We start from the raw sequence: 24,085 nt of genomic DNA on the forward strand, positions 1-24,085 counted from the left end.
GTTTCCTTATCTGTAAAATGAGCTGGAGAAGAAAATGGCAAACCACTCAAGTATCTTTGCCAAGAAAACCCCAAATAGGGGTCACAAAGAGTTAGAAATGGCTGAAAAAAAAAACTGAACAACAAAAAATTCTGAACTATAGGAATACAAATGTTAATAATGCCAATTATGGAAGCAGCTAGGTGGTATGGTGGATGGAGCACCACCCTGGAGTCACGAGGGCTTGAGCTCGAATCTGGCCTCAGACCCATAAACACTTAGTAGCTGTGTCACCCTGGGCAAGTCACTTAACTCTATTGTTTAGCCCAAAAAAAAAAAAGTAATGCCAATTATGCTGTATCATAATACATAATTATAATAACAGATATTTGCATTTATATAATCCTTTTAACTTTTCAAAACAGTCAGATTTGTTATCTCATTTTACCCTCACAACAACTCTTTAAGGTGGGTGTAGGGCAGGGAAGAGTCTTCCCATTACACAAGTAGAAAAAAAATTTTTTTACATTTATGGCAAAAAAACACCATTCTTTTATACAAGAAGAAAAACTAAGACCTATGAAGGAGAGGCCAAGGTCACAGACCTTGTATAATTTGAGCTGCAACTCAAGACTCCTGACACTTAGCTCCCAGCCTGGGCCCCTATCTCAGAAAAGATAAGAGTTTAAAACTTTCAGAGATCTTGGAAACTCCAGGGTTAATAAATCTCCTGTGTTCATAATAGGGGTATAGGGGAGGGGGGAGGGGCAGGGGGCGGATAGGAAGGGAAGAACTGTTTCTGCGCTAATGAAACTCCTTCCTGAGCCTGCCAGTGCAGAGGGTATTAATGGATGATTGTTTGAAGAAGAGCCAGGCTTGGTTTTTTTCCAGTTGGCTGGGTAGTAAAGGGTAAATTGGAATATGAAACAGACCAGTCCCAGCTGGGGGGAAGGCTTCAAAACAGAAAAGAAAAGCCTTCCTCTCTCTCCCTCTGGCTTTCTCTCAGTTTCTCTCCTCCCTCTGCCTGCTGAGTTGGGAACTTACGAGATGCCAACTGCTGCCAGTGAGCCAATCGGGATGTTGGATTCAGGTTCTCTAAGGTCACCCCCCATGTTGAAACCAGCCATGACTCCTGGAAAATACCCAAAGAAAGAGAAGCGTCACCACGCACTTGACAAACATTTTCTCCCACTTGCTGCCCCTCCTCATCCCCCCACCATTCGACCCCAAATCCAGTGTTCTCTGGATGCCATCCCGTCACCATCCCTACCACCTGCATCACTGTAATTGGTCTCTTTCTGAATCTCTCCTAGCAACCTGTGAGGCATCAGCAAAACTACAAAAGGAATCTTTGTTCAGACTGGGCAATCGTCAGGGGAGAAAAGCCCTGGACAGCAACAAAAACATCTTATCTTGGGGCAAACATAATCAGGGATGGTGGCGGAATCTGACAACCAACACAAAGGTCTTGACATTCTACACTGCGTCCCCCCTCCTTCCACCAAGCTGGAAGGGTGCCTATCAGAGACAAGGCGTCCAGGCCCAACACAAGGCCCCTGATTCATCCAGTGCCCTTTCTGTCCTTGTTGAGATGGTTGATAAGGTTTCAAATGTTCTCACTATCATGAGTCAGCCAAAAGTCAAGGTAATTGTTGCTGTTCAGTCACGTGCGACTCTTTGTGACCCCATTTGGGGTTTCCTTGGTAGTGGTCTGCCATCCTTCTCCAGCTCATTTTATAGATGAGGAAACTGAGGCAAACAGGGTTAAGTGACTTGCCCAGGGTCACACAGCTGGTTAGTGTCTGAGAAAGGTTTTGACCTCACGAAGATAAGTTTTTCTGACTTCAGGCCCAGTGCTCTATCCATTGCAACACTTAGTTGCCCTAAAATAGGAAAGAGGAATTAAATCAGGAGTTCTTAAACTGCGGCCCATGAACCCACGTTCTTTAAAAACTTGGTAACTATTTCAATTATTCTGATAAGGGGTCTATAGGGTTTACCAGAATGCCAAAGGGATCCCGGATACACACAAAAACAGTTAAGAGTCACTGGACTATATGTACTTCAACTCCAAATCTTGGCACAGATTAGATGTAATGCATAAAACTGAGGTTAAGGGTGATACCTAAGCTGCCTGGGAGACTGGGAGGATGATGGTACAGTCAACAGTAATAGGGATGGGAAGAGGGCTTGAGGAGAAAGATAACACGTTCAGTCTTGGAGATGTTCAGTTTAAGAGGTCTATAGGACATCTAGTTTGAGATATCTAATAAGCAGCTGGAAATGCATATCCGGAGATTAGGGCAAGATAAGTAGATTGAGAATCATCAATATTGAGATGATATTTGAATCCATAGGAGCTGATGAGATTATCAAATAAAATAGTAAAATGGAAGAAGAGAAGATAGCCCTGGACAGAACCCTAGGGTAATTCACCCTAGGCAGGCACACTGCTAATCTGGGAGAGAGCAGTATCAACTGAATGACGAGTCCAGAAGCCAGACTGCAGAGAGTGGCAATCTGACTGGTGAAGGGCCATGAGTTCATGCCTTATGAGGATCCATTGACTGGAGGAGAGAAGACGTAGGGTGAACAAGATAGCCGCCTTCAAGTATGAAAAAAAGGGGGGCAGCTAGGTAGTGTAGTGGATAGAGCACCAGCCCTGAAGTCAGAAGGACCTGAGTTCAAATCCGGCCTCAGACCAAACACTTGACACTTACTATCTGTGTGAGCCTGGGAAAGTCGCTTAACCCCAATTGCCTTAAAACAAAAAAAAAAAAAAACAAAAAAAAAAAGAAGAAGAAGAAGTATTGAAAAAGGATCTCCTCTGGAAAAAGAATGAAACTTGTTTTGTTTGGATTCAATGCGAAGAATTGGTAGTAATGGGTCTACATTGCAAAGCAGCTTTGATGCCAGGAACCCCCCAACCATCAGAGCTGTCCAAAAGTGAATCGGGCTCCCTTGGGAGGCAATGGGCTCCCATTTGTTGAGGCAAAAGTTGAATGATGATCACTTTTAGGCACGTTGTGGAGGGATTTCTTTGGGGGATGTGAATTAGACTAGACTAGACAGCTGCCAGTGCCCCTTTTTCACTCTGAAGTCTCCCGATTCTGTGATCATCTCAACCCTGTGAATTTAAGGGCAAATTCTCAGGTTTCTCACCATCCCCATTCACAAAAAGCACTAAACCAACAAGAGTTAACTGCTGATATTTCCCTAGTGTTTTATCTTTATAACATCCCTGGGAGGGAGGGAGGAAAGGTATCATTTCTTCCATTTTATACATGAGGAAACTGAGTCTTGGAGAGGCAAAGCAATTTGCCTAAGATCATATAGGGAATACATGACAGTGTCAAGATTTGAACCCAGGTATTCAGATTCCCAAGCCCAACGCTCTTTCTGCGATACTCTAGTGCTGATAAGATTCTGAGGTGGGAGTTGGGAAAATAAAAAGGAGTATGTCTGCCCTCAAGGAGATTATGATCCAGTTGTGAAGGCAAAAGTTAGGAACAACAAAAGCTAAGTAACTACAAAGCAAAATAAAATGAAATATCAAATAAAATTACTCCAAAAAGTAAATGCTATAGGACTTAAGAGGAAGAAAAGATTGTAGGCTGTGATGGTCAGAGATGGTTCCCTGGAAAAGGCAGCATTTGAACTGGACCTTGAACATAGGAATATGGCTCCCACATTTTATGGTTTACAGAGTATTCTCCCCTCAGAATAGCCCTACGAGGTAAGTAGGACGGGCATACCTCGAGGATATTGCAGGTTTGGTTCCAGACCACTGTAATAAAGTGAATATCACAATAAAGCAAGTCAAATTTTTTTGTTTCCCAGTGCATATAAAAGGTATGTTTACATTATGTTGTATTCTATTATGTATGCAAAAGTATTATGTTTAAAAGCATGTGTATACCTTAATTAAAAAATACTTTATTGCTAAAAAATGCTAGAACCTCTGAGCCTTTAGTAATTCTTAATCTTTTTGCTGGTGGAGGGTCTTGTTTTGATGGTAATGGCTGCTGACTGATCAGGGTGGTGGCTGCTGAAGGTTGGGGTGACTGTAGCGATTTCTTAAAATAAAACAACAATCAAGTTTGCCACATCAATTAACCCTTCTTTTCACTTGAATACTTAGAGGTTGTTACATTGTAATGTTATTAATTGGCCTAATTTCAATATTGCTGTTTCTCAGGGAATAGGGAGTCTGGGAGAGAGGGAGAGAGACAGGGAACAGCCAGTTAGTAGAGCAGTTAGAACACACACAATATTTATCAATTAAGTTCACTGAATTATATGGGCATGGGTTTGGTTGGTGGTACCCCAAAACAATTACAATAGTAACATCAAAGATCATTGGTCACAGATCACCATAACAGATACAATAATAATGAAAAAGTTTGAAATATTGTGAGAATTGCCAAAATGTGGCACAGAGACATGATATGAGCATATGCTTTTGGAAAAATGATGCCTCGATAGACTTGCTCAACACAGGGTTGCCACAAACCTTCAATTTGTGTAAAACACACATACACACACACACACACACACACACACAAAACACAAAAAACAAAAACAAAAAAAAAGAATGCAATGTCTGTGAAGCGTAACAAAACTAAGTATGCCTGTATGAGTTTTATTACATTCCTTTTAGAGATGAAGAAACTGAAGATCAGAGACCAAGTGATTTCCCAAGGGTCATGTGGTAAAAAAGCTAGGTGACATCATAAACAGAATACTAGACTTGGAGTCAGAAAGACCAGAGTTCACAACTTTTCTCAGACACTTAGAAGCTCTATAACCCCAGGCAAGTCATTTAACCTCTTTCAGACTCAGTTTCCTCATCTGTAAAATAGGAAGAATAATAATAGTCCCTTCCTTCCAATTGTGAGAATCAAGTGAGATGATACATGTAAAGAGTTTTGCAAAGTTTAAAGCACTATAGTCCTAGGTATCATTATTACATGTGTTAGAGCTAGATCTGAAAAGGAGATACTTGTCAAATGCATTGTACAGTACCGGGAACAGAGCAGGTGCTTAATAAATGCTTGTTTTCTTACCCTTCCCTTCCCCTCTCACTCCAATTCTGGTACTCTTTCTACTATTCCACAAGCCAGAAAGGGGAAAGAGCATTCTAGGCAGGGGAACAAAGCTTGAAGGCTCAACAATCATCATTAATATGGTCTATTAGGAAACAGTTAGGACACAGACTCTTCTAGATTGTTGGGAGAGCAGGATTTGTGTAAGAAAGAAGTAGGAGATAGAATTGTGACTTAAATGCCAGCAGAGAAATTCTGAATTGGCAATGGGAGAGTGGGGGAGAGGGATCAATCAATCAGTCATCAAGTATTTCTTTTGTTTGTTTGTTTGTTTGTTTTTGCTAGGCAATTGGGTTAAGTGACTTGCCCAGGGTCACACAACTAGTGTCAGGTATCTGAGGCCAGATTTGAACTCAGGTCCTCCTGACTCCAGGGCCTGTGCTTTATCCATTGCACCATCTACCTGCCCCCTATCACGTATTTCTTAAGTGTCTATGATAGGTCACTGTGCTAGGTGCTGGTTGGGGATAAAAATACAAAAAACGAAACAATTTCTGCTCACAAGCAGCTTACATTCTCTACTATGGTCATCAGCCTACAAATTACACATAGGATATGTACTGAGGATTTTCATACTAGGGAGTGACATGGTGAAAATTATTTTAGGAAAATTACTTTGGTAGCAGTGGATGGATAGGGCAAGTGGTGAACTGGACTAGTCTGGTAAAAATCAGAACGAAAAAAGAATTGAATCCCATGAGGCTAAGGAGAGGAAAAAGTCAAAGATGATTCCAAGATTTCTAGTCAACATGACAATGTGAATAATGGAAATAGGAAAGTTTCCACTTGCAAAAGAGCTTTTTTCTTTTTTTTTCCAGTGAGGGCTGTATCTGTGATGATAAGGCCATTCAGATACAGTCCGGGCTGTATTTCTGATGTGGCGAGTGTTACTGAGACTCCACCCAGTCACGCTATGGGCATGTTGGAGAGTCCCAGGCTTCCCCAACAGAAACCTTCGCTCCTTTCCCTATCACTATGAAAGGTCAAACCAGGTAGTTCACAGGCTCAGTGAGATACAGGAACAGTTGTGATGAACAGGGTGGTGTCTCAGCAAAAGCAGGCTTTTCAATTCATATCTGTCATCCCTTCAGTATTTTGAGGTGCAGGCATCTCACCCCTTTATGAGTCTGCTATAGTATTATTTCCCATCTTTCAAAAGAAGTGAGAACAGAAACTCAGTCAATGCAAGTCAGTCAATAAGCATTTATTAAGCACCTACTAGGTGCCAGGTACTAAGTCAAGAACTCTAAACTAGCATTTCAGACTTAGCCTCTAATTTTTAGGACAGATCAGGTATGGGTGGCTTTTATGATAGGGAAGTTCAAAGGGACTGCACTGGAGAGATAATAGATTTAGAGCTGGAAGAGACTTTGGAGGTCAAGTCCCAAACCTTGAGCATGGGATATTAAGAGAATGACCCAAAGTCACATATGTGGCAAGTGTCTGAGGTGACATGTGAACCCAGGTCTTTCTGACTCCAGCTTCAGAGCATTATCCACCACACCAAGATGCCTTGCTGGGGGCAATTCCTCTAATATCAAGAGAAGAGACCTCCATTGGGGAGCTACTAGCAATTCAAAGCAGAGTTCCTGGCCATAGGAACCCCCATCAAAAGTGGAATTAGACTACTACCATGATGGAGCTCAGATGAGATGGATGGATAGATGGGTGCTTGTTGGGTTCCTATATTGATGAGTTTGGCAACTGAAAATCATCTTGGGCAGGGAAGAGGTGGTACTCATGGACCTCTCCTATTTTATTTCATTTTAAAATTTGTATTGATCAGCTTTCTATGTCATATTCATTCTGAATATAGTCTTCTCTCCTCCCCTATACAGTGAGCAATCTCATGTAACAAAGCATAAAAAATAAAGAGAAAAAAAGTAAAATCAACCAATATATCATAAGCAGAGTTCCATATCCATAGTCCCTCACTTCTACAAAGGATGAAGGGGAGTGTCTGTTCTCTGGAAATAATCTCTTCTCTGGGGCCAAGTTTGGTCACTATTATTATACAGTGTTCAGTTTCATTTGTATGTGTGCTCTTCATTGCTGTGGTCATTGTGAATATCGTTTTCCTGGTTCTGCTTATATCACTCTGGATCAGTTCATAGAAGTCTTCCCATACTTCTTTGAATTCTTCACAGTCATTGTTTTTTAGGGCGCAGTAATACTTTTATTTTTTTAAAAGGCATTTAGTGAATTAAAACATTTTTTATTCTACTCCATTTTAAAAATTCAAATATAAACAAGTGAATTAAATACAAACATAGGTAACTCAGGCACTGCTTCTTTTACAAAAATCTAGAGCAATAGATTTTAATACCCAAAATATAAACATAGCAAACATCTCTAACCAAAAACCTTGACTTGACTAGACATGCACATTTCTTAACTGGGGAGGGGAAAGGGAGAATTAGGATTCAAAAGGTATCTTATACTCAGTGATGTGGCAGCTTTGGTTGCTCTGACCATGTAACTGATGGACTTCCTAGAAAACAGGAACAGTAAGGCAGATTTGGGACCAGAAAGAATATATTGAGTAATGTGAGTGGCAGAAGAATTCTAAGCCCATAGACTGAGAGGACGATGATCAGCCAGAGGTTTCCTTCTCCTAAAGGGGTGGCAGTACCAGAATGGTACTGCCAGGGCTTCTGATGTAATGTCACTGATCTTCCAACCCTGTAGGGCCAATAGGTGTGAGTTAGAAACTTCTTAGGAAGACCTTAGGTTGACAAGCAGTGTCCCAGAACTGCTCAGGGAGAGATTGACTAAGGAATTCAGTCTCCAGAATAAGTCCATACAGTGGTCAATAATGCTTTGGTGTTTTAGTTAATTGGTTCAATGGTGCTCCCAGTAATAAAGCAGGGGTTGGGAAACTCAACAGTGTCCTGGAAGACAGAGTCTTTAATTCACTTGTTTAGATTTTTGTAAAAGAAGCAGTGCCTGAGTTACTTATGTTTGTATTTAATTCACTTGTTTATATTTGCATTTTTAGACTATGTAGCTTTAAGGGTGGTCAACAAGGCCTTGGCATAGGGATGTTTGAGTGCTAAGGGTCAGAAAGTACAATTGTGGCCTTGAACTAATGTACTTTTATAGAATCAGAGATTTAGAGTTGGAAGTGACCTTAGAGGTCGTCAAATATAGTCCCCTCATTTTACAGATTAGGAAACTGAGGCTAAGAGAGATTAAGTGATTTGCTTAGGATCATAAACCTAGTAAGTATTTGAGGGAGGACTGGAACTCAGGGTTTCTTGACTGTCCACTATGCCACCTAAACAGCTCAATTCAATTTGATTCAACAAACTTTTATTATAGGCCTACTACATGCAAGTTTCCCTGAACCTGGCTAGTGGGAGAAGGCACCAACTGCTCCATTATAAAAGCTGGAATCTTGACCCAGAGAGAAGGGCCAACCAACAATCTATGCTGTAACTATGGCAGAAGAGGGGTTTTGTTTGCAAAAGTGAAGAGAAGAGTACAGCAGATATCAGGGGTTATTTTTTTTCTTTCTTTTAAATGGGGGAACATTTGCCTTCGTTGTACTTTATTCCATTTTATTATTTACTTTATCCCCTCCCACCTTCCTCAGCTGTGAGTATTTCTCTCTTCCATATTAACTTTTATACATTCTACATATATCTCATACATACTTAGGTAACTTTATGTTCTCTTTTAGAATGTAAGCTCTTTGAGGGCAGGGACTATTTGTTTGTTTGTTTGTTTTTTATCTTTGTATTTGTATCTTTTGTTTTCATATCACCTTCAGATATATCCCTCTCCCACGTGTCAAGCCACTCCTTGTAAATAACTAAAAGAAAGAGGAAAAAAATTTTCAGCAAAACGATATCTGACATTATCTTCCACCTCCACAAGGAAAGGAGATGACTTTTCTGAACTCTCCTCAGGGACTAAGCTTGGTAATTATAATAATTACATGACATTCAGTTTGTTTGTTATTGTTTCCATTAGTGTAACCTCAGCTCAACTTCAGATAGTGCTTTCAAATTCAAGTTTTTGACAGAGGCAGGTAAACCACAAGAGACAAAGGTATAGGCAGAGAAAAGCATTTTACTCTTCCTGATAGAATCTGAATGATATGGCAGAGTGGCAGAAGGAATTACTATAGAGGCCATCAGCACAAAACAGCCTTTCAAGAGAAAAGCAATAAGCAAGGTCCAAAGGAAGTCAACACTAGACATGGTAGCCCTAAGCTAAGGATATGGAGCTTGCTTTGAGTTCCAGACAATAGCCGACCTCAGAGAATTTGCTGGACCAACAACAAAGAGTTATAAAAATATTGATAACTGCCTTGCATGCCCACAGACAAAGGAAGGCTATCTATACCTTTGATATCATGAGCCAATTTTCCCAGGTAAATGTAGGTAGATTAAATTTCTTTCTCTCTCTCTCTTTCTCTTTCTCTCTCTCTCTCTCTTTCACACACACACACACACACACACACACACACACACACACACACAGAAAGAAGATAAAAAGCCCTAGAGGGAAGATACTATTAACACTGCAATTATCACTGTCCCCAAGGGACAGAGGTGAGAAAAGAGGTGAAATTCATTGCCAGAAACTGAAAGACAATGCCACGACATGAAGAGATGTCATGAGCTGGGCTATTTAAGGAGGAGAAAGGGCAGTTACCCATAAGAGTAGGTAGCCTTCGGCAGATTTGGTTGTTTGCAGAGCCAGGGTCAGACCCAGCTAGAGTGCCAGGACTCAGAAAGAAGGCATGCCTGTGTTTTCTGGTTTCCCAAGGCATTCCCCTTATGGGGGTGAGCTTCTGGGTCACTGACCATTAAAAAATCAAATGGGAGAAGCTAAAACTTCCTAAAAGAACATGCAAAAGCCTTGATAGTTTTTTGTTGTTTTTTTTTTTTTGACAATCTATGTCCCATGATCTATGTTTCTTTTTTCCCCTTTAGTTTTTTTTATATTAAGACATAATTTTATGGAATACATTAATACATAATTTTATGAAAACAAGCATTTCCATAACATAATACAATAAAAAGATGATTTTACATAGAACTGCAAGTCTACTAAGCAAAATTTGTTATTCCCTTCAAATATACAACAAAATTATTAAGTAAATTTCTTTTTTTCCTACCCTCCCCCGACTCAGCCCTAGAGATGGCTACCATTAAACACAAATAGGTGTGTGTGTGTGTATATATATATATAGATAGATAGATATAGATATAGATATAGATATGTAAAATCATTCTATACATACTTCTATTTATCAGTTCTTTCTCTGGGTGCAGATAGCAAGTTCCTTCATATGTCCTTTATAATTAATTTGAGTATTTATAATAGTCAAAATAACTTATTCATTCAAAATCGTTCTTAAAAAAATATTGCTGTTACTGTACACAATGTTCTCTTGGTTCTGCTTATTTCACTTTTCATTATTTCATAGAAGTCTTTCAATGTTTTTCTAAGATCATTGAGCTCATCATTTCTTATAACACAGCAGTATTCCATCACTATCATATGCTATATAATTTGTTCATCCATTCCTCAATCGACAGGTATCCCTGCCATTTCCCGTTCTTTGCCACCACAAAGAGAGCTGCTATAAATATTTTAGAACGTATACGTTCTTTTCCTTTTTCCCTAATCATTTTTGGAAATAGACCTAGTAGTGGTATTGCTGGGTCAAAGTGCACAGGCAATTTAGTAACTCTTTCGGCATAATTCCAAATTGCCCTCCAAAATGGTTGGATCAGTTCAAAATTCCACCAACAATGAATTAATGTCCCAATTTTTCCACATCCCCTCCAACATTTGTCACTTTCTCTTTCAATCATTTAGCCAATCTGGTAGGTATAAATGATATCTCAAAGTTGTTTTAATTTGCATTTCTCTAATCAATAATGATTTAGAGCATTTTTTCATATGACTATAAATTGTCTTGATTTCTTCATTGGAAAACTGACTGTTCATATCCTTTGACCATTTATCAATTGGGGAATGTCTCATATTCCATAGATTTGACAAAGTTCTTTATATATATTTTTATATGAGACTTTTGTCTGAGAAACTGTCTATAAAAATTTTTTTCCCTGATGGTCTTTAAAAAAAAGAGAGAGAGAGGATTCTGCTTGGACCCAGAGGGCAGAAATTGGAGCCATGACTGAAAGTTGCAGAGGGGAAATCTTTGGGTCTTGATCAAGAAAAACCACTTAATAATTTCAGCTGTTCAAAAGTGGAATGTGTTGCCTCAGAAGAAAAAAAAAAGTTTTCCCATCACTGAATGTCTTGAAACACAGATTTGTTAGCCAAAATAATTTTGTTGTTTTTCAGTAGTTTTCAGTTGAGTCCCACTCTTTGTGACCTCATTTGGGGTATTCTTGGCAAAGATACTGGAGTGGTTTACTATTTCCTTCTCCAGTTAATTTCACAAATGAGGAAACTGAGGCAAACAAGGTTAAGTGACTTGCCCAGGGTCACACAGCTAATAAGTGTCTGAGGCCAGATTTGAGCTCAGGAAGATGAATCTTCCTGGCTCCAGGCCTGGCACTCTTTCCACTGTGCCACCTCACTGCCCTGACCATAACAATAGCCCATATTTAGATAGTGCTTTAAGATTTGTGAAGTGCTTGTCCCCATGCCTGCAATGCTCTGCCCCCTCACTTCCACCTCTTAGTTTCCCTGGCTGCCAGGGAAATTTATTCAAGACTCAGCTCGAGTCCCACCTTCTCTAGGAAGCTTTTTCTGGTCCCCACCCCAGCTGCTAGTGCCTTGCCCTCTAATATTACTTTCTAGTTACTCTCTGTATATCTTGATTATACCTAGTTCTTTACACATTTTCCCTCTTTAGAATGTACTCTCCTTGAGGGCAGGGACTGTTATCATCTTTGTAATCCAGTGCTTAGCACAGTACATGGCACATTTTGCTGTTCAGTAATTTTCAGTCATGTCTGATTCTTTGTGACCTTATTTGGGGTTTTCTTGACAAAGATACTAGAGAGGTTTGCCATTTCCTTCTCCAGCTAATTTTACAGACGATGAAACTGAGGCAAACAGGGTTGAGTGACTTGCCCAGGGTCACACAGCTAGTAAGTGTCTGAGGCCAGATTTGAACTCATGAAGATGAATCTTCCTGAATTCAAGCCTGGCATGCTATCTATTGTACCACCTAGCTGTCCACACGGCACATAGTAAACACAAAATAAATCCTTTATTGACTTACAGGCTAGGTGGTACAGCGGATAGACAGCTGGGCCTGGAGTCAGAAAGCCCTAAGTTCAAATCTGACCACCCGTGGTCCAGATAATGACGTAGTGTATTAGTAGAAAGAAGACAATACCTGTGAGAAATGCTATGAAGGCAGCAAGGGCTAAGGATGATAGCCTGCAAACTTGGCTGCCTACAAAGGTGGAGGTACCTTCAAAAAGTAGGGAAGTTTGGAAAAGGGGTGAGCTTTGCAGAAAAAATTAAAAGTTCTGTTTTATGAGGGAATGCCCATCAATTAGCAAATGACTGAACAAGTTGTGGTATGTGATTATGATGGAATACTATTGTGCTATAAGAAATGATGAAGAGGATGGTTTCAGAAAAGCCTGAGAAGACTTATATGAACTAATGTAAAGTCTAGTCGTATGACAGTTAAGTGGCATAGTAGACAGAGTGCTGGGCCTGGAGTCAGGAAGACCTGAGTTCAAATCTGGTTTCAGACACTTGCAAGCTGTGCGATGCTGGGCAAGTCACTTGACCCTGTTGATCTCAGTTTCCTCATCTGTCAAATGAGCTGGAGAAGGAAATGGCAAACTTCTCCAGTGTCTCTGCCAAGAAAACCCCAAATGGGATCATGAAGAGTTGGACATGACTGAAAAAATGACTGAACAATAACAACAAAATGAAGTGAGCAGAACCAAGAGAATGTTATGCACAATAACAGAAATATTGTAATAAGGATCAACTGTGAAATACTTAGCTACTCTGATCATTACAATTCCAAAGGATACATGATGAAAAGTGCTATCCACCTCCAGGGAGAGAACTGATGAACTCTGAGTGAAGACTGAAACATATTTTTTTTACTTTCTTTTTCTTTCTTTCTTTTTTTTTTCTTGCAACATGACTAATATGGAAATATGTTTTGCATGACTTCACAAGTATAATGGGTATCATATTGCTTGCCTTTTCAATGAGTAGAGGAGGGGATGGAGGGAGGGAGAGAATTTGGAACTCAAAATTTTTTAAATGAATGCTAAAAAATAAATTAAACTTAAAAGAGTTCTGTTTTGAACATGTTGAACTTGAGATAGCTATGGAACATACAATTTTAAATATCCAATGGAGTCCAAAAGGCAGTTTGTGAAAGGTTAAGCGACCCCCAGGGTTACACACCATTAAGTGCCTGAGGCAGGATTCAAACCCAATTCATCCTGACTCTAGGCCCAAGGATCAGGCCCAAGTTGTCTCTTGTTGGGGCCCCTGAAGAAGGAATTCCTGTTCAGGTATGAGTTGGACTGCATGGCCTCTTAAGCACCTCCCAGCTCTGAGAGTCAGTGAATTTACAAGGACCTAAACAATATCCATGCATTATTTTTCTTCACTTTTTAAATTTTTCTTGCTTTTTTCTGCAATATGGTTAATATGCAAGTATGTTTTACATGACTTCATATGTTTAATGGGTACTCTCTTGCCTTCTCAATGTGTATGGGTGGGAAGGGAGGGAGGGAAAGAATTTACCACGGAAAACAAAAATTAAATTAAAATTAAAAAAAAATAACATCCGTGACCGTTTATTTTGGAGTCTTCTGCAAACGGTTTTTCCAGCTCTATTTTGGCTCCACTAATTTCTAGTTTTCACCTCATTTGCCACACTCTTTAGGCTGTCCTTTTGTCCTCATTTAGGTATTCTACCCATTTTTTAAAAAGCTATGTTTCTCCCACTACATTGGCCTTTACAATTTTTTACAAATATTCATGAAGTATTTTTTTTCAAGTGTCTGAGTACAGAAGCACTCCTTTTTCCCCAGTTTATTGTGGACTACATTACTATTGTTATCATTGGTAGTAATAGTAGTCATATCTTAGCCCTGGTCCTTGGGAAGAGTGGACTTAGAATTAAGATAGTTTCTCCATGGCATTGGTCCCACCAAGCTCACTCCCAAATTCAGCATTACAACTGGATGAATATCACATCTCAGTTACTGGTGGGCTGAGTTCTGGGCCCTCAGTTCTGAACCATCTGGCTAAAAAACCCAGGAATGGACTTTGCTGCTCTTCTTGCTTCTGGCTGCTCAGTCCCAGTGGTAGGCTGCATTATAATTCATTTCCTTTACATTTTTTCACTTGTCTAAGTGGGAAGCTATAGAAACTACACTTCCATGATTAGCTGACAATGTGGCCCTGGAAATATGAACTAGAAGGATTTTATAATCCAGTAATCTGATTACCAAATTGTTGGACAGTTTCAGAGGTAGACAGGGAAAGATGAAGAGGTTTTATTTGTTTGTTTGTTTTAAACCTAACCAGAGAACTGAAAAGGCAGCTAGGTGGTGCAGTGGGCCTGGAGTCAGGAAGACCTGAGTTCAAATCCAGCCTTGGATAATTACTAGCTGTGTGACCCTGGACAAGTCACTTAGTCTCTGTTTGCCTTAATTCATTGGAGAAGGAAATGGCAAATCACTCCAGTATCTTGGCTAAGAAAACCTCATGGACACTATAGTAAATGGGGTCACATCACACACAACCAAACAACAACAACAAGGGAACCCAGAAAATAAAATAAATTAATTGATGTTAAAGGGATAAAGGGCATGGTCATTAAAAAAGGCTCAAAAATAGTGAGCACCAACTGACCTACACATAGGACTTGAAGATTGAAAAGGAAGTTCCGAGTAAGTGTGGTGGCTAGAACACTGTTGGACTGGCATTCAGGAAGACTTGAGTTCAAATGCTGCCCAAGACACTTCCTACGTATGTGATTGTGGGAAGCTCCTTTCACCTTTGTCTGCTTCAGTTTCCTCATTTGTAAAATAAGAAGATTAGACTTCAGGACCTCTACGGCCCCTTCCAGCTCTAAATCTGTGATCTTATGGTCTCTCTGCGAGGAAGGAGTCACTACACAGAGGTTTGAGGGACTTCAGAGAGAGAGTAGTGCTGATCTGGACCCTCACCAGTCATTAAGCTCTAACAAGGCAGGAGTGAATGCTGACATTCTTTTGACTGGCATTCAAAGCCTTCTCCCATCTGCTACCATTCTCTTTCCTGTCTTATCCCATCCTGTTCCTTCCCACACCCTCTATGCTCTGGCCAATCTGGATTATTCGCCGTCCCCTGGACGTGTTCTTCCTCCATTCCTGCTGTTCCTCATAACCCAAAATACCTTACCTCCCGCGTCCCCCCACCTATGGAATTCCTCCCCAACCTTTACAGGTCATCCTAAATACCACCTTCCCTACAAAGTCTTTCCTGACCCCTGCCAGCTGGTAATGACTTTCCCTCTTCGACCTCATAATGATTTGTTTTCTCCTCTACAGAGGAACCAGGAAATAGTACAAGAGATGATGACAGTCATAATAAAGAAACAATCCAGCCATCATAGGGTTTCAAACACTGTATTTTTTTTCAATTAACAAGCATTTTCTAAAATTATTCTGTCCCTCCCACTACCTACTTTCCCACTCTCATCGAACAAAGAAAAAACCCGAAACTTTAGTAGAAAAAAAAGTCCCCAATGCATAGCTACAGAGTCTGGCAAAACAAATTTCCACATTAGTCATCTCCAAAAATATATGTCTCTCTCTGCATTTTAAGTAAATCACTTCTCTATCAGGAGGTGAGTGACATGTTTCATTTTCATTCTTTTGGACACATGGTTTATCACTGAACTGATCAAAGTTCTAAAGTCTTTCAAAATTATTTTTATCCATAATGTTGTTATCACTGTTTAAACTCTTTCCCTGGTTCTGCTTACTTCCTTCTGCATCCATTCATAGAGGCCTTCCAGTTTCCTCTGAAATTGTCTGTTTCATCATTTCTCAACATCCATTTACATTCATATGCCACAATTTGTTTAGCCATTCTCCGATAAGAAGATACCCCATTAGTTTCCAATTTTTGTCTACTACAAAAAGAGCTGCTTTAAATATCTATGTACATATAGATTGTGGTATTTCCTATTTCTTTGATTTTTTTGGGGGGGGGGGGGGTTGGGTAATAGACCTAGCTATGGTTATAGCTGAGTCAAGGGACTCAATCACTAAAGTATCTATGGGGCAGATGTGGGTGGTGAAATGGATAGAGCCCTAAGCTTGGAATGAGGAAGACTCCTCTTCCTGAGTTCAAATCTGACCTCAGACACTTACTAGCTGTGTGACCTTGGGCAAGTCACTTAATCCTGTTTGCCTCAGTTTCCTCATCTGTTAAATGAGCTAGAGAAGGAAATGGCAAATCACTTCAGTATCTTTGCCAAGAAAATCCCCAAAATGGGGTCATGAAGAGTTGGACATGACTGAAAAACAACAAATCTCTGTTGTACTTTTCTTGATAGTCAAAGGACATGTTGAGGGGAAAAAGCTGTGGATCACAGAACCTGACTAGTGTTGCATGGAAGCTGACCTCAACCTCTGCCCTCAATGCTGTCAGGGTACCTGTAGTAACAACACCGCCTCTCTCAAAGCTGCAGTCCACGTTTTTATTGAGTTTTCAATGAGTCATTTTTTTTAAAACTGCCTCCAGGCTTCCTGATTCCGTTTTTAATTTTGTTTTGTTTTAAAATAACTGTTTCCTTCCATTTTTTCCCTGACTAATGCTCACTCTCGGTCGAGTTTCCCTTTCTAAAACTCGAGTCCTGCCTGATTACTCTTGTGGGGTTACCTTCTTCTGTTGGATAGGTGAACTTAACCATGCTGAGATCATTACTTCATGAAGTCCTACCCACAAGGACTTCCTATACTGCTTCCTGTTCACTATTTGGGGCTGAGTCGAGTTCATTTCCTTTACTTGTGCTTTCTACAACTACCTTTTCCAAGAAACAGACATTTATCTCATCCAAAAACCTTTCCTCCCCATCTCAGCCCAATGTTAGATTCTGCCTCAAAGATCTGGAATCTGAAGGGGCCTTGGAGGTCACCTAGTCCAATTACCTCATTTTACAGATTTAAAAAAAAAAAAACAACTGATCTAATTTAGCACCTTGTCTGATTCATTATCGGGAGTCAGGAAGACCTGAGTTCAAACCTGGCCTCAGATACTTACTAGCTGTGTGATCCTGGGCAAGTCACTTAACCTTGTTTGCCTTAGTTTCTTCATCTGTAAAATAAGCTGGAGAAAGAAACAGCAAACTCCTCCAGTATCTCTGCCGAGAAAACCCCAAATGGGGTCACAAAGAGTAGGAGATGACTGAAAAAATGATGGAATAGCTTCCAGCTGCATCTTATTATTCTTGTCATAGCATCTTTATCATGTAAACATGGTTTCAAATATCTCCCATCACTTTATGGGTTTAGGCTCAAAAGTTGCTTCTTTTTTCTGAGACCCTGCCTTTGCACTTCTTTATTCTTTGTGCTACTTTATACTTTATAGCTCCCATGATAGGGACAGGGGTGTTTGGGTTTAGATGCAGAGTGCAATCATTCAATAAACAAGTAAGCCTCACTATGCACTAGGGAAGTGAGGTGGCGCAGTAGACAGAGCTCTGGGCCTGGAGTCAAGAAGACTCATCTTCCTGAGTTCAAATCTGGCCTCACACACTTACTAGCTGTGTGACCTTGGGCAAGCCACTTAACCCTGTCTGCCTCAGTTTCCTCATCTGTACAATGAGCTGGAGAAGGAAATGGCAAACCACTCTAGTATTTTTGCCAAGAAAATCCCAAATGGGGTCAAGAAGAGTCAGACATGACTGAAAACGACTGAACCATAACACTATTTGCCAAGCCCTGTGCTAGATGCTACAGATACAAATACAATAAATGAAACAATCCGTATGCTAGCGTATATTGCATTCTAAATGACCAGGCCTCCCAAAAGAAAGGATACATGAAAAGAGAAATACTACAGTTTTGATCTATACCATTGGAAGTAGAAGGTCACCTAGTCTAACCCTCCTATTTTACTGATGAAGAAACTAAGGTTCAGAAAAGTTGCATGACTTGCCCAATGTCACCAGGTGGTAAATGACAGTGCCAGGATTTCACACCAGGTCCTCTGAATCCAGCTCTAGCATTCATTCCCTCTGCAGTAGTAAAAATATTATTTTTATTCAAATAATAAATATAAAATAATCCTTTTGTCTGGTGCTCCCTTATGCCACTCCAACTCCTGTCTCTGGGCTTTTGTACTGCTGGTCCCACATATGGGGCCCTCAGCCCCATATGGGCCCTCTCTGCCTTTAATATGCAGCTTAAGCACTGTCTTCTATGTGAAGCCTTCCCTGATTTCTTCCTCATTTCTAATATCCCATCTCTCAAACTACCTTGTATTTAACTATTTGATGTATATTTGTATTTATTCACTTTATAATTTATCCTGTGTGTACACATATATACACATATATGTACATACATATGTGTAAATATGCCTATATGTATATGTATGTAAACACACACACCTACACTTGTCATTCTCATTAGAATTTAAGCTCCTTATGAGCAGGAATTCTTTCATTCTATGTACTTGTATCCCTTGTGTCCATCACAGTGCCTGGCGCATAATAGGTGCTTAATAAACATGTGTTGATTGAATTACTAATACTTGTATGGCATGTTCAAAGATTAAAAGAAAATTAACATCTAGGTAAAGTTCTGACTAAAGTTCAACTGTTAATAATTACTACTAAATTGTTAACAATTAAGCTATAAGTGATTTTGGTCCTGTGTTTAAAGCTGAGTAAATAATTCACCTTAAACCTTGTGTAACTTCTCTGGGCATTCCTAGATCTCCTACATGGAAGCTTTTTCATCCCCTGCTACATAGGTGGGTATAGCCTCCTTTGATTGGCTGCATAGCCGAACAGGGTTTGTCTTTAAAACTGGCGAGACTGAAACAGTCCTTTTCTGTCTGCCACATGCTCTTTCTTGCTGCATCCAGAGGGTGAAGATGCCAGTTCACCCACAGCACAGGTGCCATGAACTGAACTGATGAGGGGGAAAGGACTTCCTCTCCTGCTCTCCCTCGCTTTTACCCCAACTTGGAGAAAAGAGCTCGGGTGCTTCTTTCTGTTCTATGTCATTTGTCCTTCTCAGTTTCAGGTGCCAGTGGTGATCTCCATGGCACCTGCGAGTTTGAGCCATGGTGACCTTGGGGGCAGAATTCCAGGAGGGATTTTTGCAGCCAATTAGACCAGCAGGGAAGCCTGGAGAAGCCAGGGTGCCTGGGACTCAAGCCTAACTGTTACTATGTGCTTTTTAGAAACTGAGCTAACGGAGGTGTTGCATGGTGGAGGAGGATTACACCTCCCACATGTTTGGGAGGACGTTTGCATGTTTGTAATTGTATCTTTTGTAGTAAAAGCTGATCTGGCTGTTAGCAGCTAAATAGAACTGGGGTGCAGGGGAGTCCCCCTACACTTGGGAGATGGAGCTACTGGTGGGGATGGAGCCATTTGCAAAAAGCCTAGACACCCTCCTACCCCTTTATGGGTGGCAGAGTACTCTGGGAGAAAGGTGCAATCTAATTTACCTTGCCTTATAGGCAGCAAGGGCCATGGTGGTCAGTGCCATGTTTGTTTTTGAGACCAAAGGCTTCCAGATAACATAAGTGAATGGTGCTTTGGGAGTTCCAATGACCTTGGGTATCAAAAATCCCTAGAAGCAGCTGGGCCCAGCCTTTTAGGATGCCTTTAATTACTACTTAAAACCTGTGAGTGAGTAGGCTCCAAGCCCCCACCTCAGAATGGTTTCATTGGCTCCCAGAGCACTCCTTACTCACTCTTTCTCCGAGTCTTCCTTTTCACAAGGGAGAAAGTGCCTTCCTGCTTGGCTTCTCCTTCCTTCCCTTTCCATAGTTAAAACAAAGATTGAAAAAGATCATGGCTCTGTATACAACGCGCCTCTACATGAATCCCCTTTTTCCTCAAGCACAAGAAGCCTTCTCTCCCACCTGCTGCTCTTCCCTAGCTCCCTCTCCATTAAAACCCAAAGCTAGTAGAAAAGTTAAATCGCACAGAGTTGCTGGAGTCTTTCCTTTTCGTTGCAGTGATGGGCTTCTAGCTCACAGTGTGGTTTCACAAAAAGACATGCTTTTCTTTCAGGGCCTATGTCTTCAGAAATGTGAAAGAAAGCACAGCTAGGTTGGATTCCTTCATAAACCCACAGAAGTACCTGTAATAGTTCTCCAGCATTGTAAGGTTTTTACAATATTATCATTTTTTTTGTCACTTCTCACACAAAGCTATATTCCCACCCATCCACTCATTCCTATTCTTTCTATAAAAATTTTAGCTTACAAGAATCATATCCCACTAGAGGTTTTTTCCAAGTCTCTTAAACGCTACTGTATAAGACCATTATAAATATCCCAATTTTCCTCCTTTTTAACTCAGGATGGAAATTAGGAAAGCTGTATAGCTGTTAAAATTTTTATTGATCTCTTTTGTTCCTGTATCACCTTCGTTTTCAAATGTATTCCTTACTCTACTCCCCAGAGAGACATCCCTTGTACCCAAGAATTAAAAATACAGAAATGGAAAGGAAGGGAGGGGATAGCAGCAAAGCCATACTAACCAACACATCAACTGAGTCTTACAGTATGTACAATGTCCTACAGCAGGGGTGGGGAACCTGCAGCCTCGAGGCCACATGTGGACCTATATCAAAGGGCCGCACTTGAGGACCTAGAGGGCCATCAAAGGGCTGTACTTGAGGTCCTGGAGGACCATCAAAGAGACCCACTTGAGGACCTATAGGGCCACATGGGGCCTCCAGGCCACAGGTTCCCCACCCCTATTCTACACCTATATCATCCACCTTTGCCATGACTGGAGGGGCATTTTCTCTTCTCTTTCTCTTCTTCAGGGCAAAGCCTGATCATTATGATTACACAGTATTCACTTTTACTTTGTTGTTGTAATTTGGACAGCTGACATCATTGTAGTCATGGGGCACAGTCTTCTCCTGGCTATGCTTACTTCCCTTGCCATCAGTTCATAGACGTCTCCCCACGCCTCTTTGTCCTCTTCATAGCCAACATTTCTCACAGCAGAGTAAAGCTCTATCAGAATGTGCAGCTTTTATTAGGCTTTCCTGCCACTTCCCATACCTGCCAGGTGTGTGTTGGGGGGGGAGATTGTTTTGTCATTGTCTAATGCAGCTTGGTAATGACCATTGCCAACAAAGGAGGCAACATAAGGAGCTCTTCCACTGAAGGAACTTCAGAAGCAGCTGGAGAGCAGAGCCTGGGGCAGAAACACAGACCTACTACGTGCAATATATTAGAATAAGTCTTTATTTGGCACAGTAGGTAGACTGCTGGGCCTGGAGTCAGGAAGACTCATCTTGCTGAAATCCAGCCTCAGACACTTACTAGCTGTGTGACCCTGGGCAAGTCACTTAACCCTGTTGGCCTCAGTGTCCTCATCTGTAAAATAAGCTGGTGTAGGAATTAGCAAACCACTCCAGTATCTTTGCCAAGAAAACCCCACACAGGACCACAAAGAGCGACTGAAACAACTCAACAACAAAGTACTCAGCACTGAACTGGGTGCTGGGGAGACAAATGCAAAGAACGAAGCAATCCTCACTCTCTACTACTAAACTATTACAGCCTGAAACCTGGCCCTTCCCACGTCTCATTTGCCCAGTTCCTGATGATGTCCTGTTCATCCTGTTCCTTTGCTCACCTTCTCTTCATTCCCTAAACCAAGGAGGATTCAGTCTGTACCATGGACTCTCCCTGAGGCACAGACTGTTACAGGCACTACAATGCAGAGAAGGACATTATCATTCTTTTATTCCTCAAGTACCTTCCTGACAATTCGAGTGAGACCTTTCCCCCAAAAAAACCTAAATCTTAGAAATTTTTATCCTCACTAGCTTCATCAGCCAGCTTCAAGTTTAAAAATTGTGCAGCTGATTTAAAAAAAAAAATTAGTGGAGGTACATTTGGTTTCAAATGTATTTCATCCTTCATTTTTCAAGGAAGACCAATAATATCGCAGGGTGATGTCTTGACTTGAGTGTGAATTCGGATTTAAATGAGGCAGAGTTGAACAAAGTCACCGGCCTCATTCTCTCTTCCTGAGCCACTGAAGTCCAGTGATGGGACAAAAGTCAAGATGACTGGCAATGGCCCAGGATGCAGTGGATGACCTCGGCTTCTTCCACGTCTGACGAAGTTCTAAGCGCTCCACAGCGCCTGCTTCAGCTGCCTTCATGGCCATTGGAATAAATTGTTTTCATCTGCCCATTCCACCAGGGGAGGTCTTCACATGCGTGGGGTAGACATACCCTAACTCACCGATAGGTTTGAGGCCTGTCAGTTACCTTCGACCCATCTGCTAAGTAGGTTAATGGGGTGTGGCCACTGCACATGCTACAGTGTCCTGGAGCCACAAGTGAGAGTTGGGTCAAGGTAGACCCCAAAAGTGGATGAGCAGCCCTGGAAAGGACTCGACAAGCCATCACACCAGAGGTGCTAGTCTTCCCTGAGCACCCTATATGCCCTAAGTCTAATCAAAAGGTCTTTAAATAATATTAATTATTATAACTGACATTAATATATTAAGCTTGCAGAGTGCTTCACATACATTACACCTTAAAGGATGAAGAATGGAGAAAATTACCTATGTCAGTTAGTCAATTAGCATTTGTTAGTAAGCACCTACTGTCAGGCACTGTGCTAAGCACTGGTTTCAAATGTTCTTGAATGGAAAGAAGAGAGATATGAGAAGGTACCTCTCTTATTGGCAGAGGTCAGGGACCATGAAGATAGAACACTGCACACATCAGATTTCTTATGTATTTGGTTAGTTTTTCTGGACATTTTTTCTTCCTCTTTTTAATTCCATATTATAAGGGATAGTTCTCTGTAAGGGTGAAACAGGATTGGGAAAAGCAGGTATTACAAAAACAAAAAATATCAATAAAAACTACTCTTAGGTGTTCTTTCATGGATTTCACTGACCTCAAATTTCCTTCCAGTTTCTGATTAACCCAGCACCCTATTACTGGCATCAGCATCATCTCAGAGACACAATGAAACTTTGGAACTCTGTGTCTCAGGTAATAAACAGGACCATCGATTTAGAGCTGGAAGGGACCTTAGAGGACATCTAGCTCAATTCCCTGGTGTTACAGACAAGGAAATTGAATCTCAAGAAAAGTGAAGTGACTAGCCCCCCAAGGTCACATAGCAAATAGCAGAGCTAAAGTTGAACCTAAGTCATTTGATGGCAAATCTAACACTCATTCCAATGTACTTTGCTATCTCCCTTAAATGATTACAATAGTGATCTCATATTTGTACAGCAGTTTATGTTCATTTAAACTCTCTCATCTGATCATCACAACAACACTGGAAGACATATGGGGCAGTTGGATGGTGCTCCTTCCTTGTTGTTCACAAACATGAGCCGATCTCCCCAACTGTTTAAACTGAAAAAAAAACCACACCTTTATTTGACCTTTCCATCCCCTCAAACTATCGTTCTTTATCTCTCCCCGCTTTCTTAGCCAGTTTCCTAGAAAAAGTCCTCCCTGATCAATGTCTCCACTTTCTCATCTCCCACTGAACTTTCGTTTCTCACACTATAGCTTCTTTTCCCACCATTCAGTGGAAAACGCAGTCTGCAAAGTCACCAATGAGATCTTGATTGCTAAATCCAATGGCTTTCTTAGCCCTCATCATTCTTCTATAGCAATGGGTATTATTCACCCCTTCCTTCTGAGTACTTTCTCCTCCCTTGGTGTTCGTGACATTGCTCCATCTTCTTTTCCTGTCTGACCAATCCTTCCCATCCTCCTTTGCAGAATTATCACCTCTGTCCTGAGCCCTCTCCTCTTCCTTCTTACTCTTGATGATCTCAT

At 40.9% G+C, this 24,085-nt stretch overlaps 1 protein-coding gene across 3 annotated transcripts in view; it reads right to left on the bottom strand.

The window, feature by feature from the left end:
• SLC12A8 (solute carrier family 12 member 8) overlaps positions 1 to 24,085 on the bottom strand; it is a 169,987-nt gene that overhangs the window by 39,241 nt on the left and 106,661 nt on the right. For all 3 annotated transcript variants that reach the window (XM_027845273.1, XM_027845275.1, XM_027845274.1), the window contains exon 7: positions 1,024 to 1,111. In XM_027845273.1, the coding sequence (XP_027701074.1) occupies positions 1,024 to 1,111 (88 nt within the window). The remainder of the gene's footprint in view (positions 1 to 1,023; positions 1,112 to 24,085) is intronic.

Source organism: Vombatus ursinus, unplaced genomic scaffold (assembly GCF_900497805.2).
Source record: "Vombatus ursinus unplaced genomic scaffold, bare-nosed wombat genome assembly UNPS02014959.1, whole genome shotgun sequence".
NCBI classification, from domain to species: domain Eukaryota; kingdom Metazoa; phylum Chordata; class Mammalia; order Diprotodontia; family Vombatidae; genus Vombatus; species Vombatus ursinus.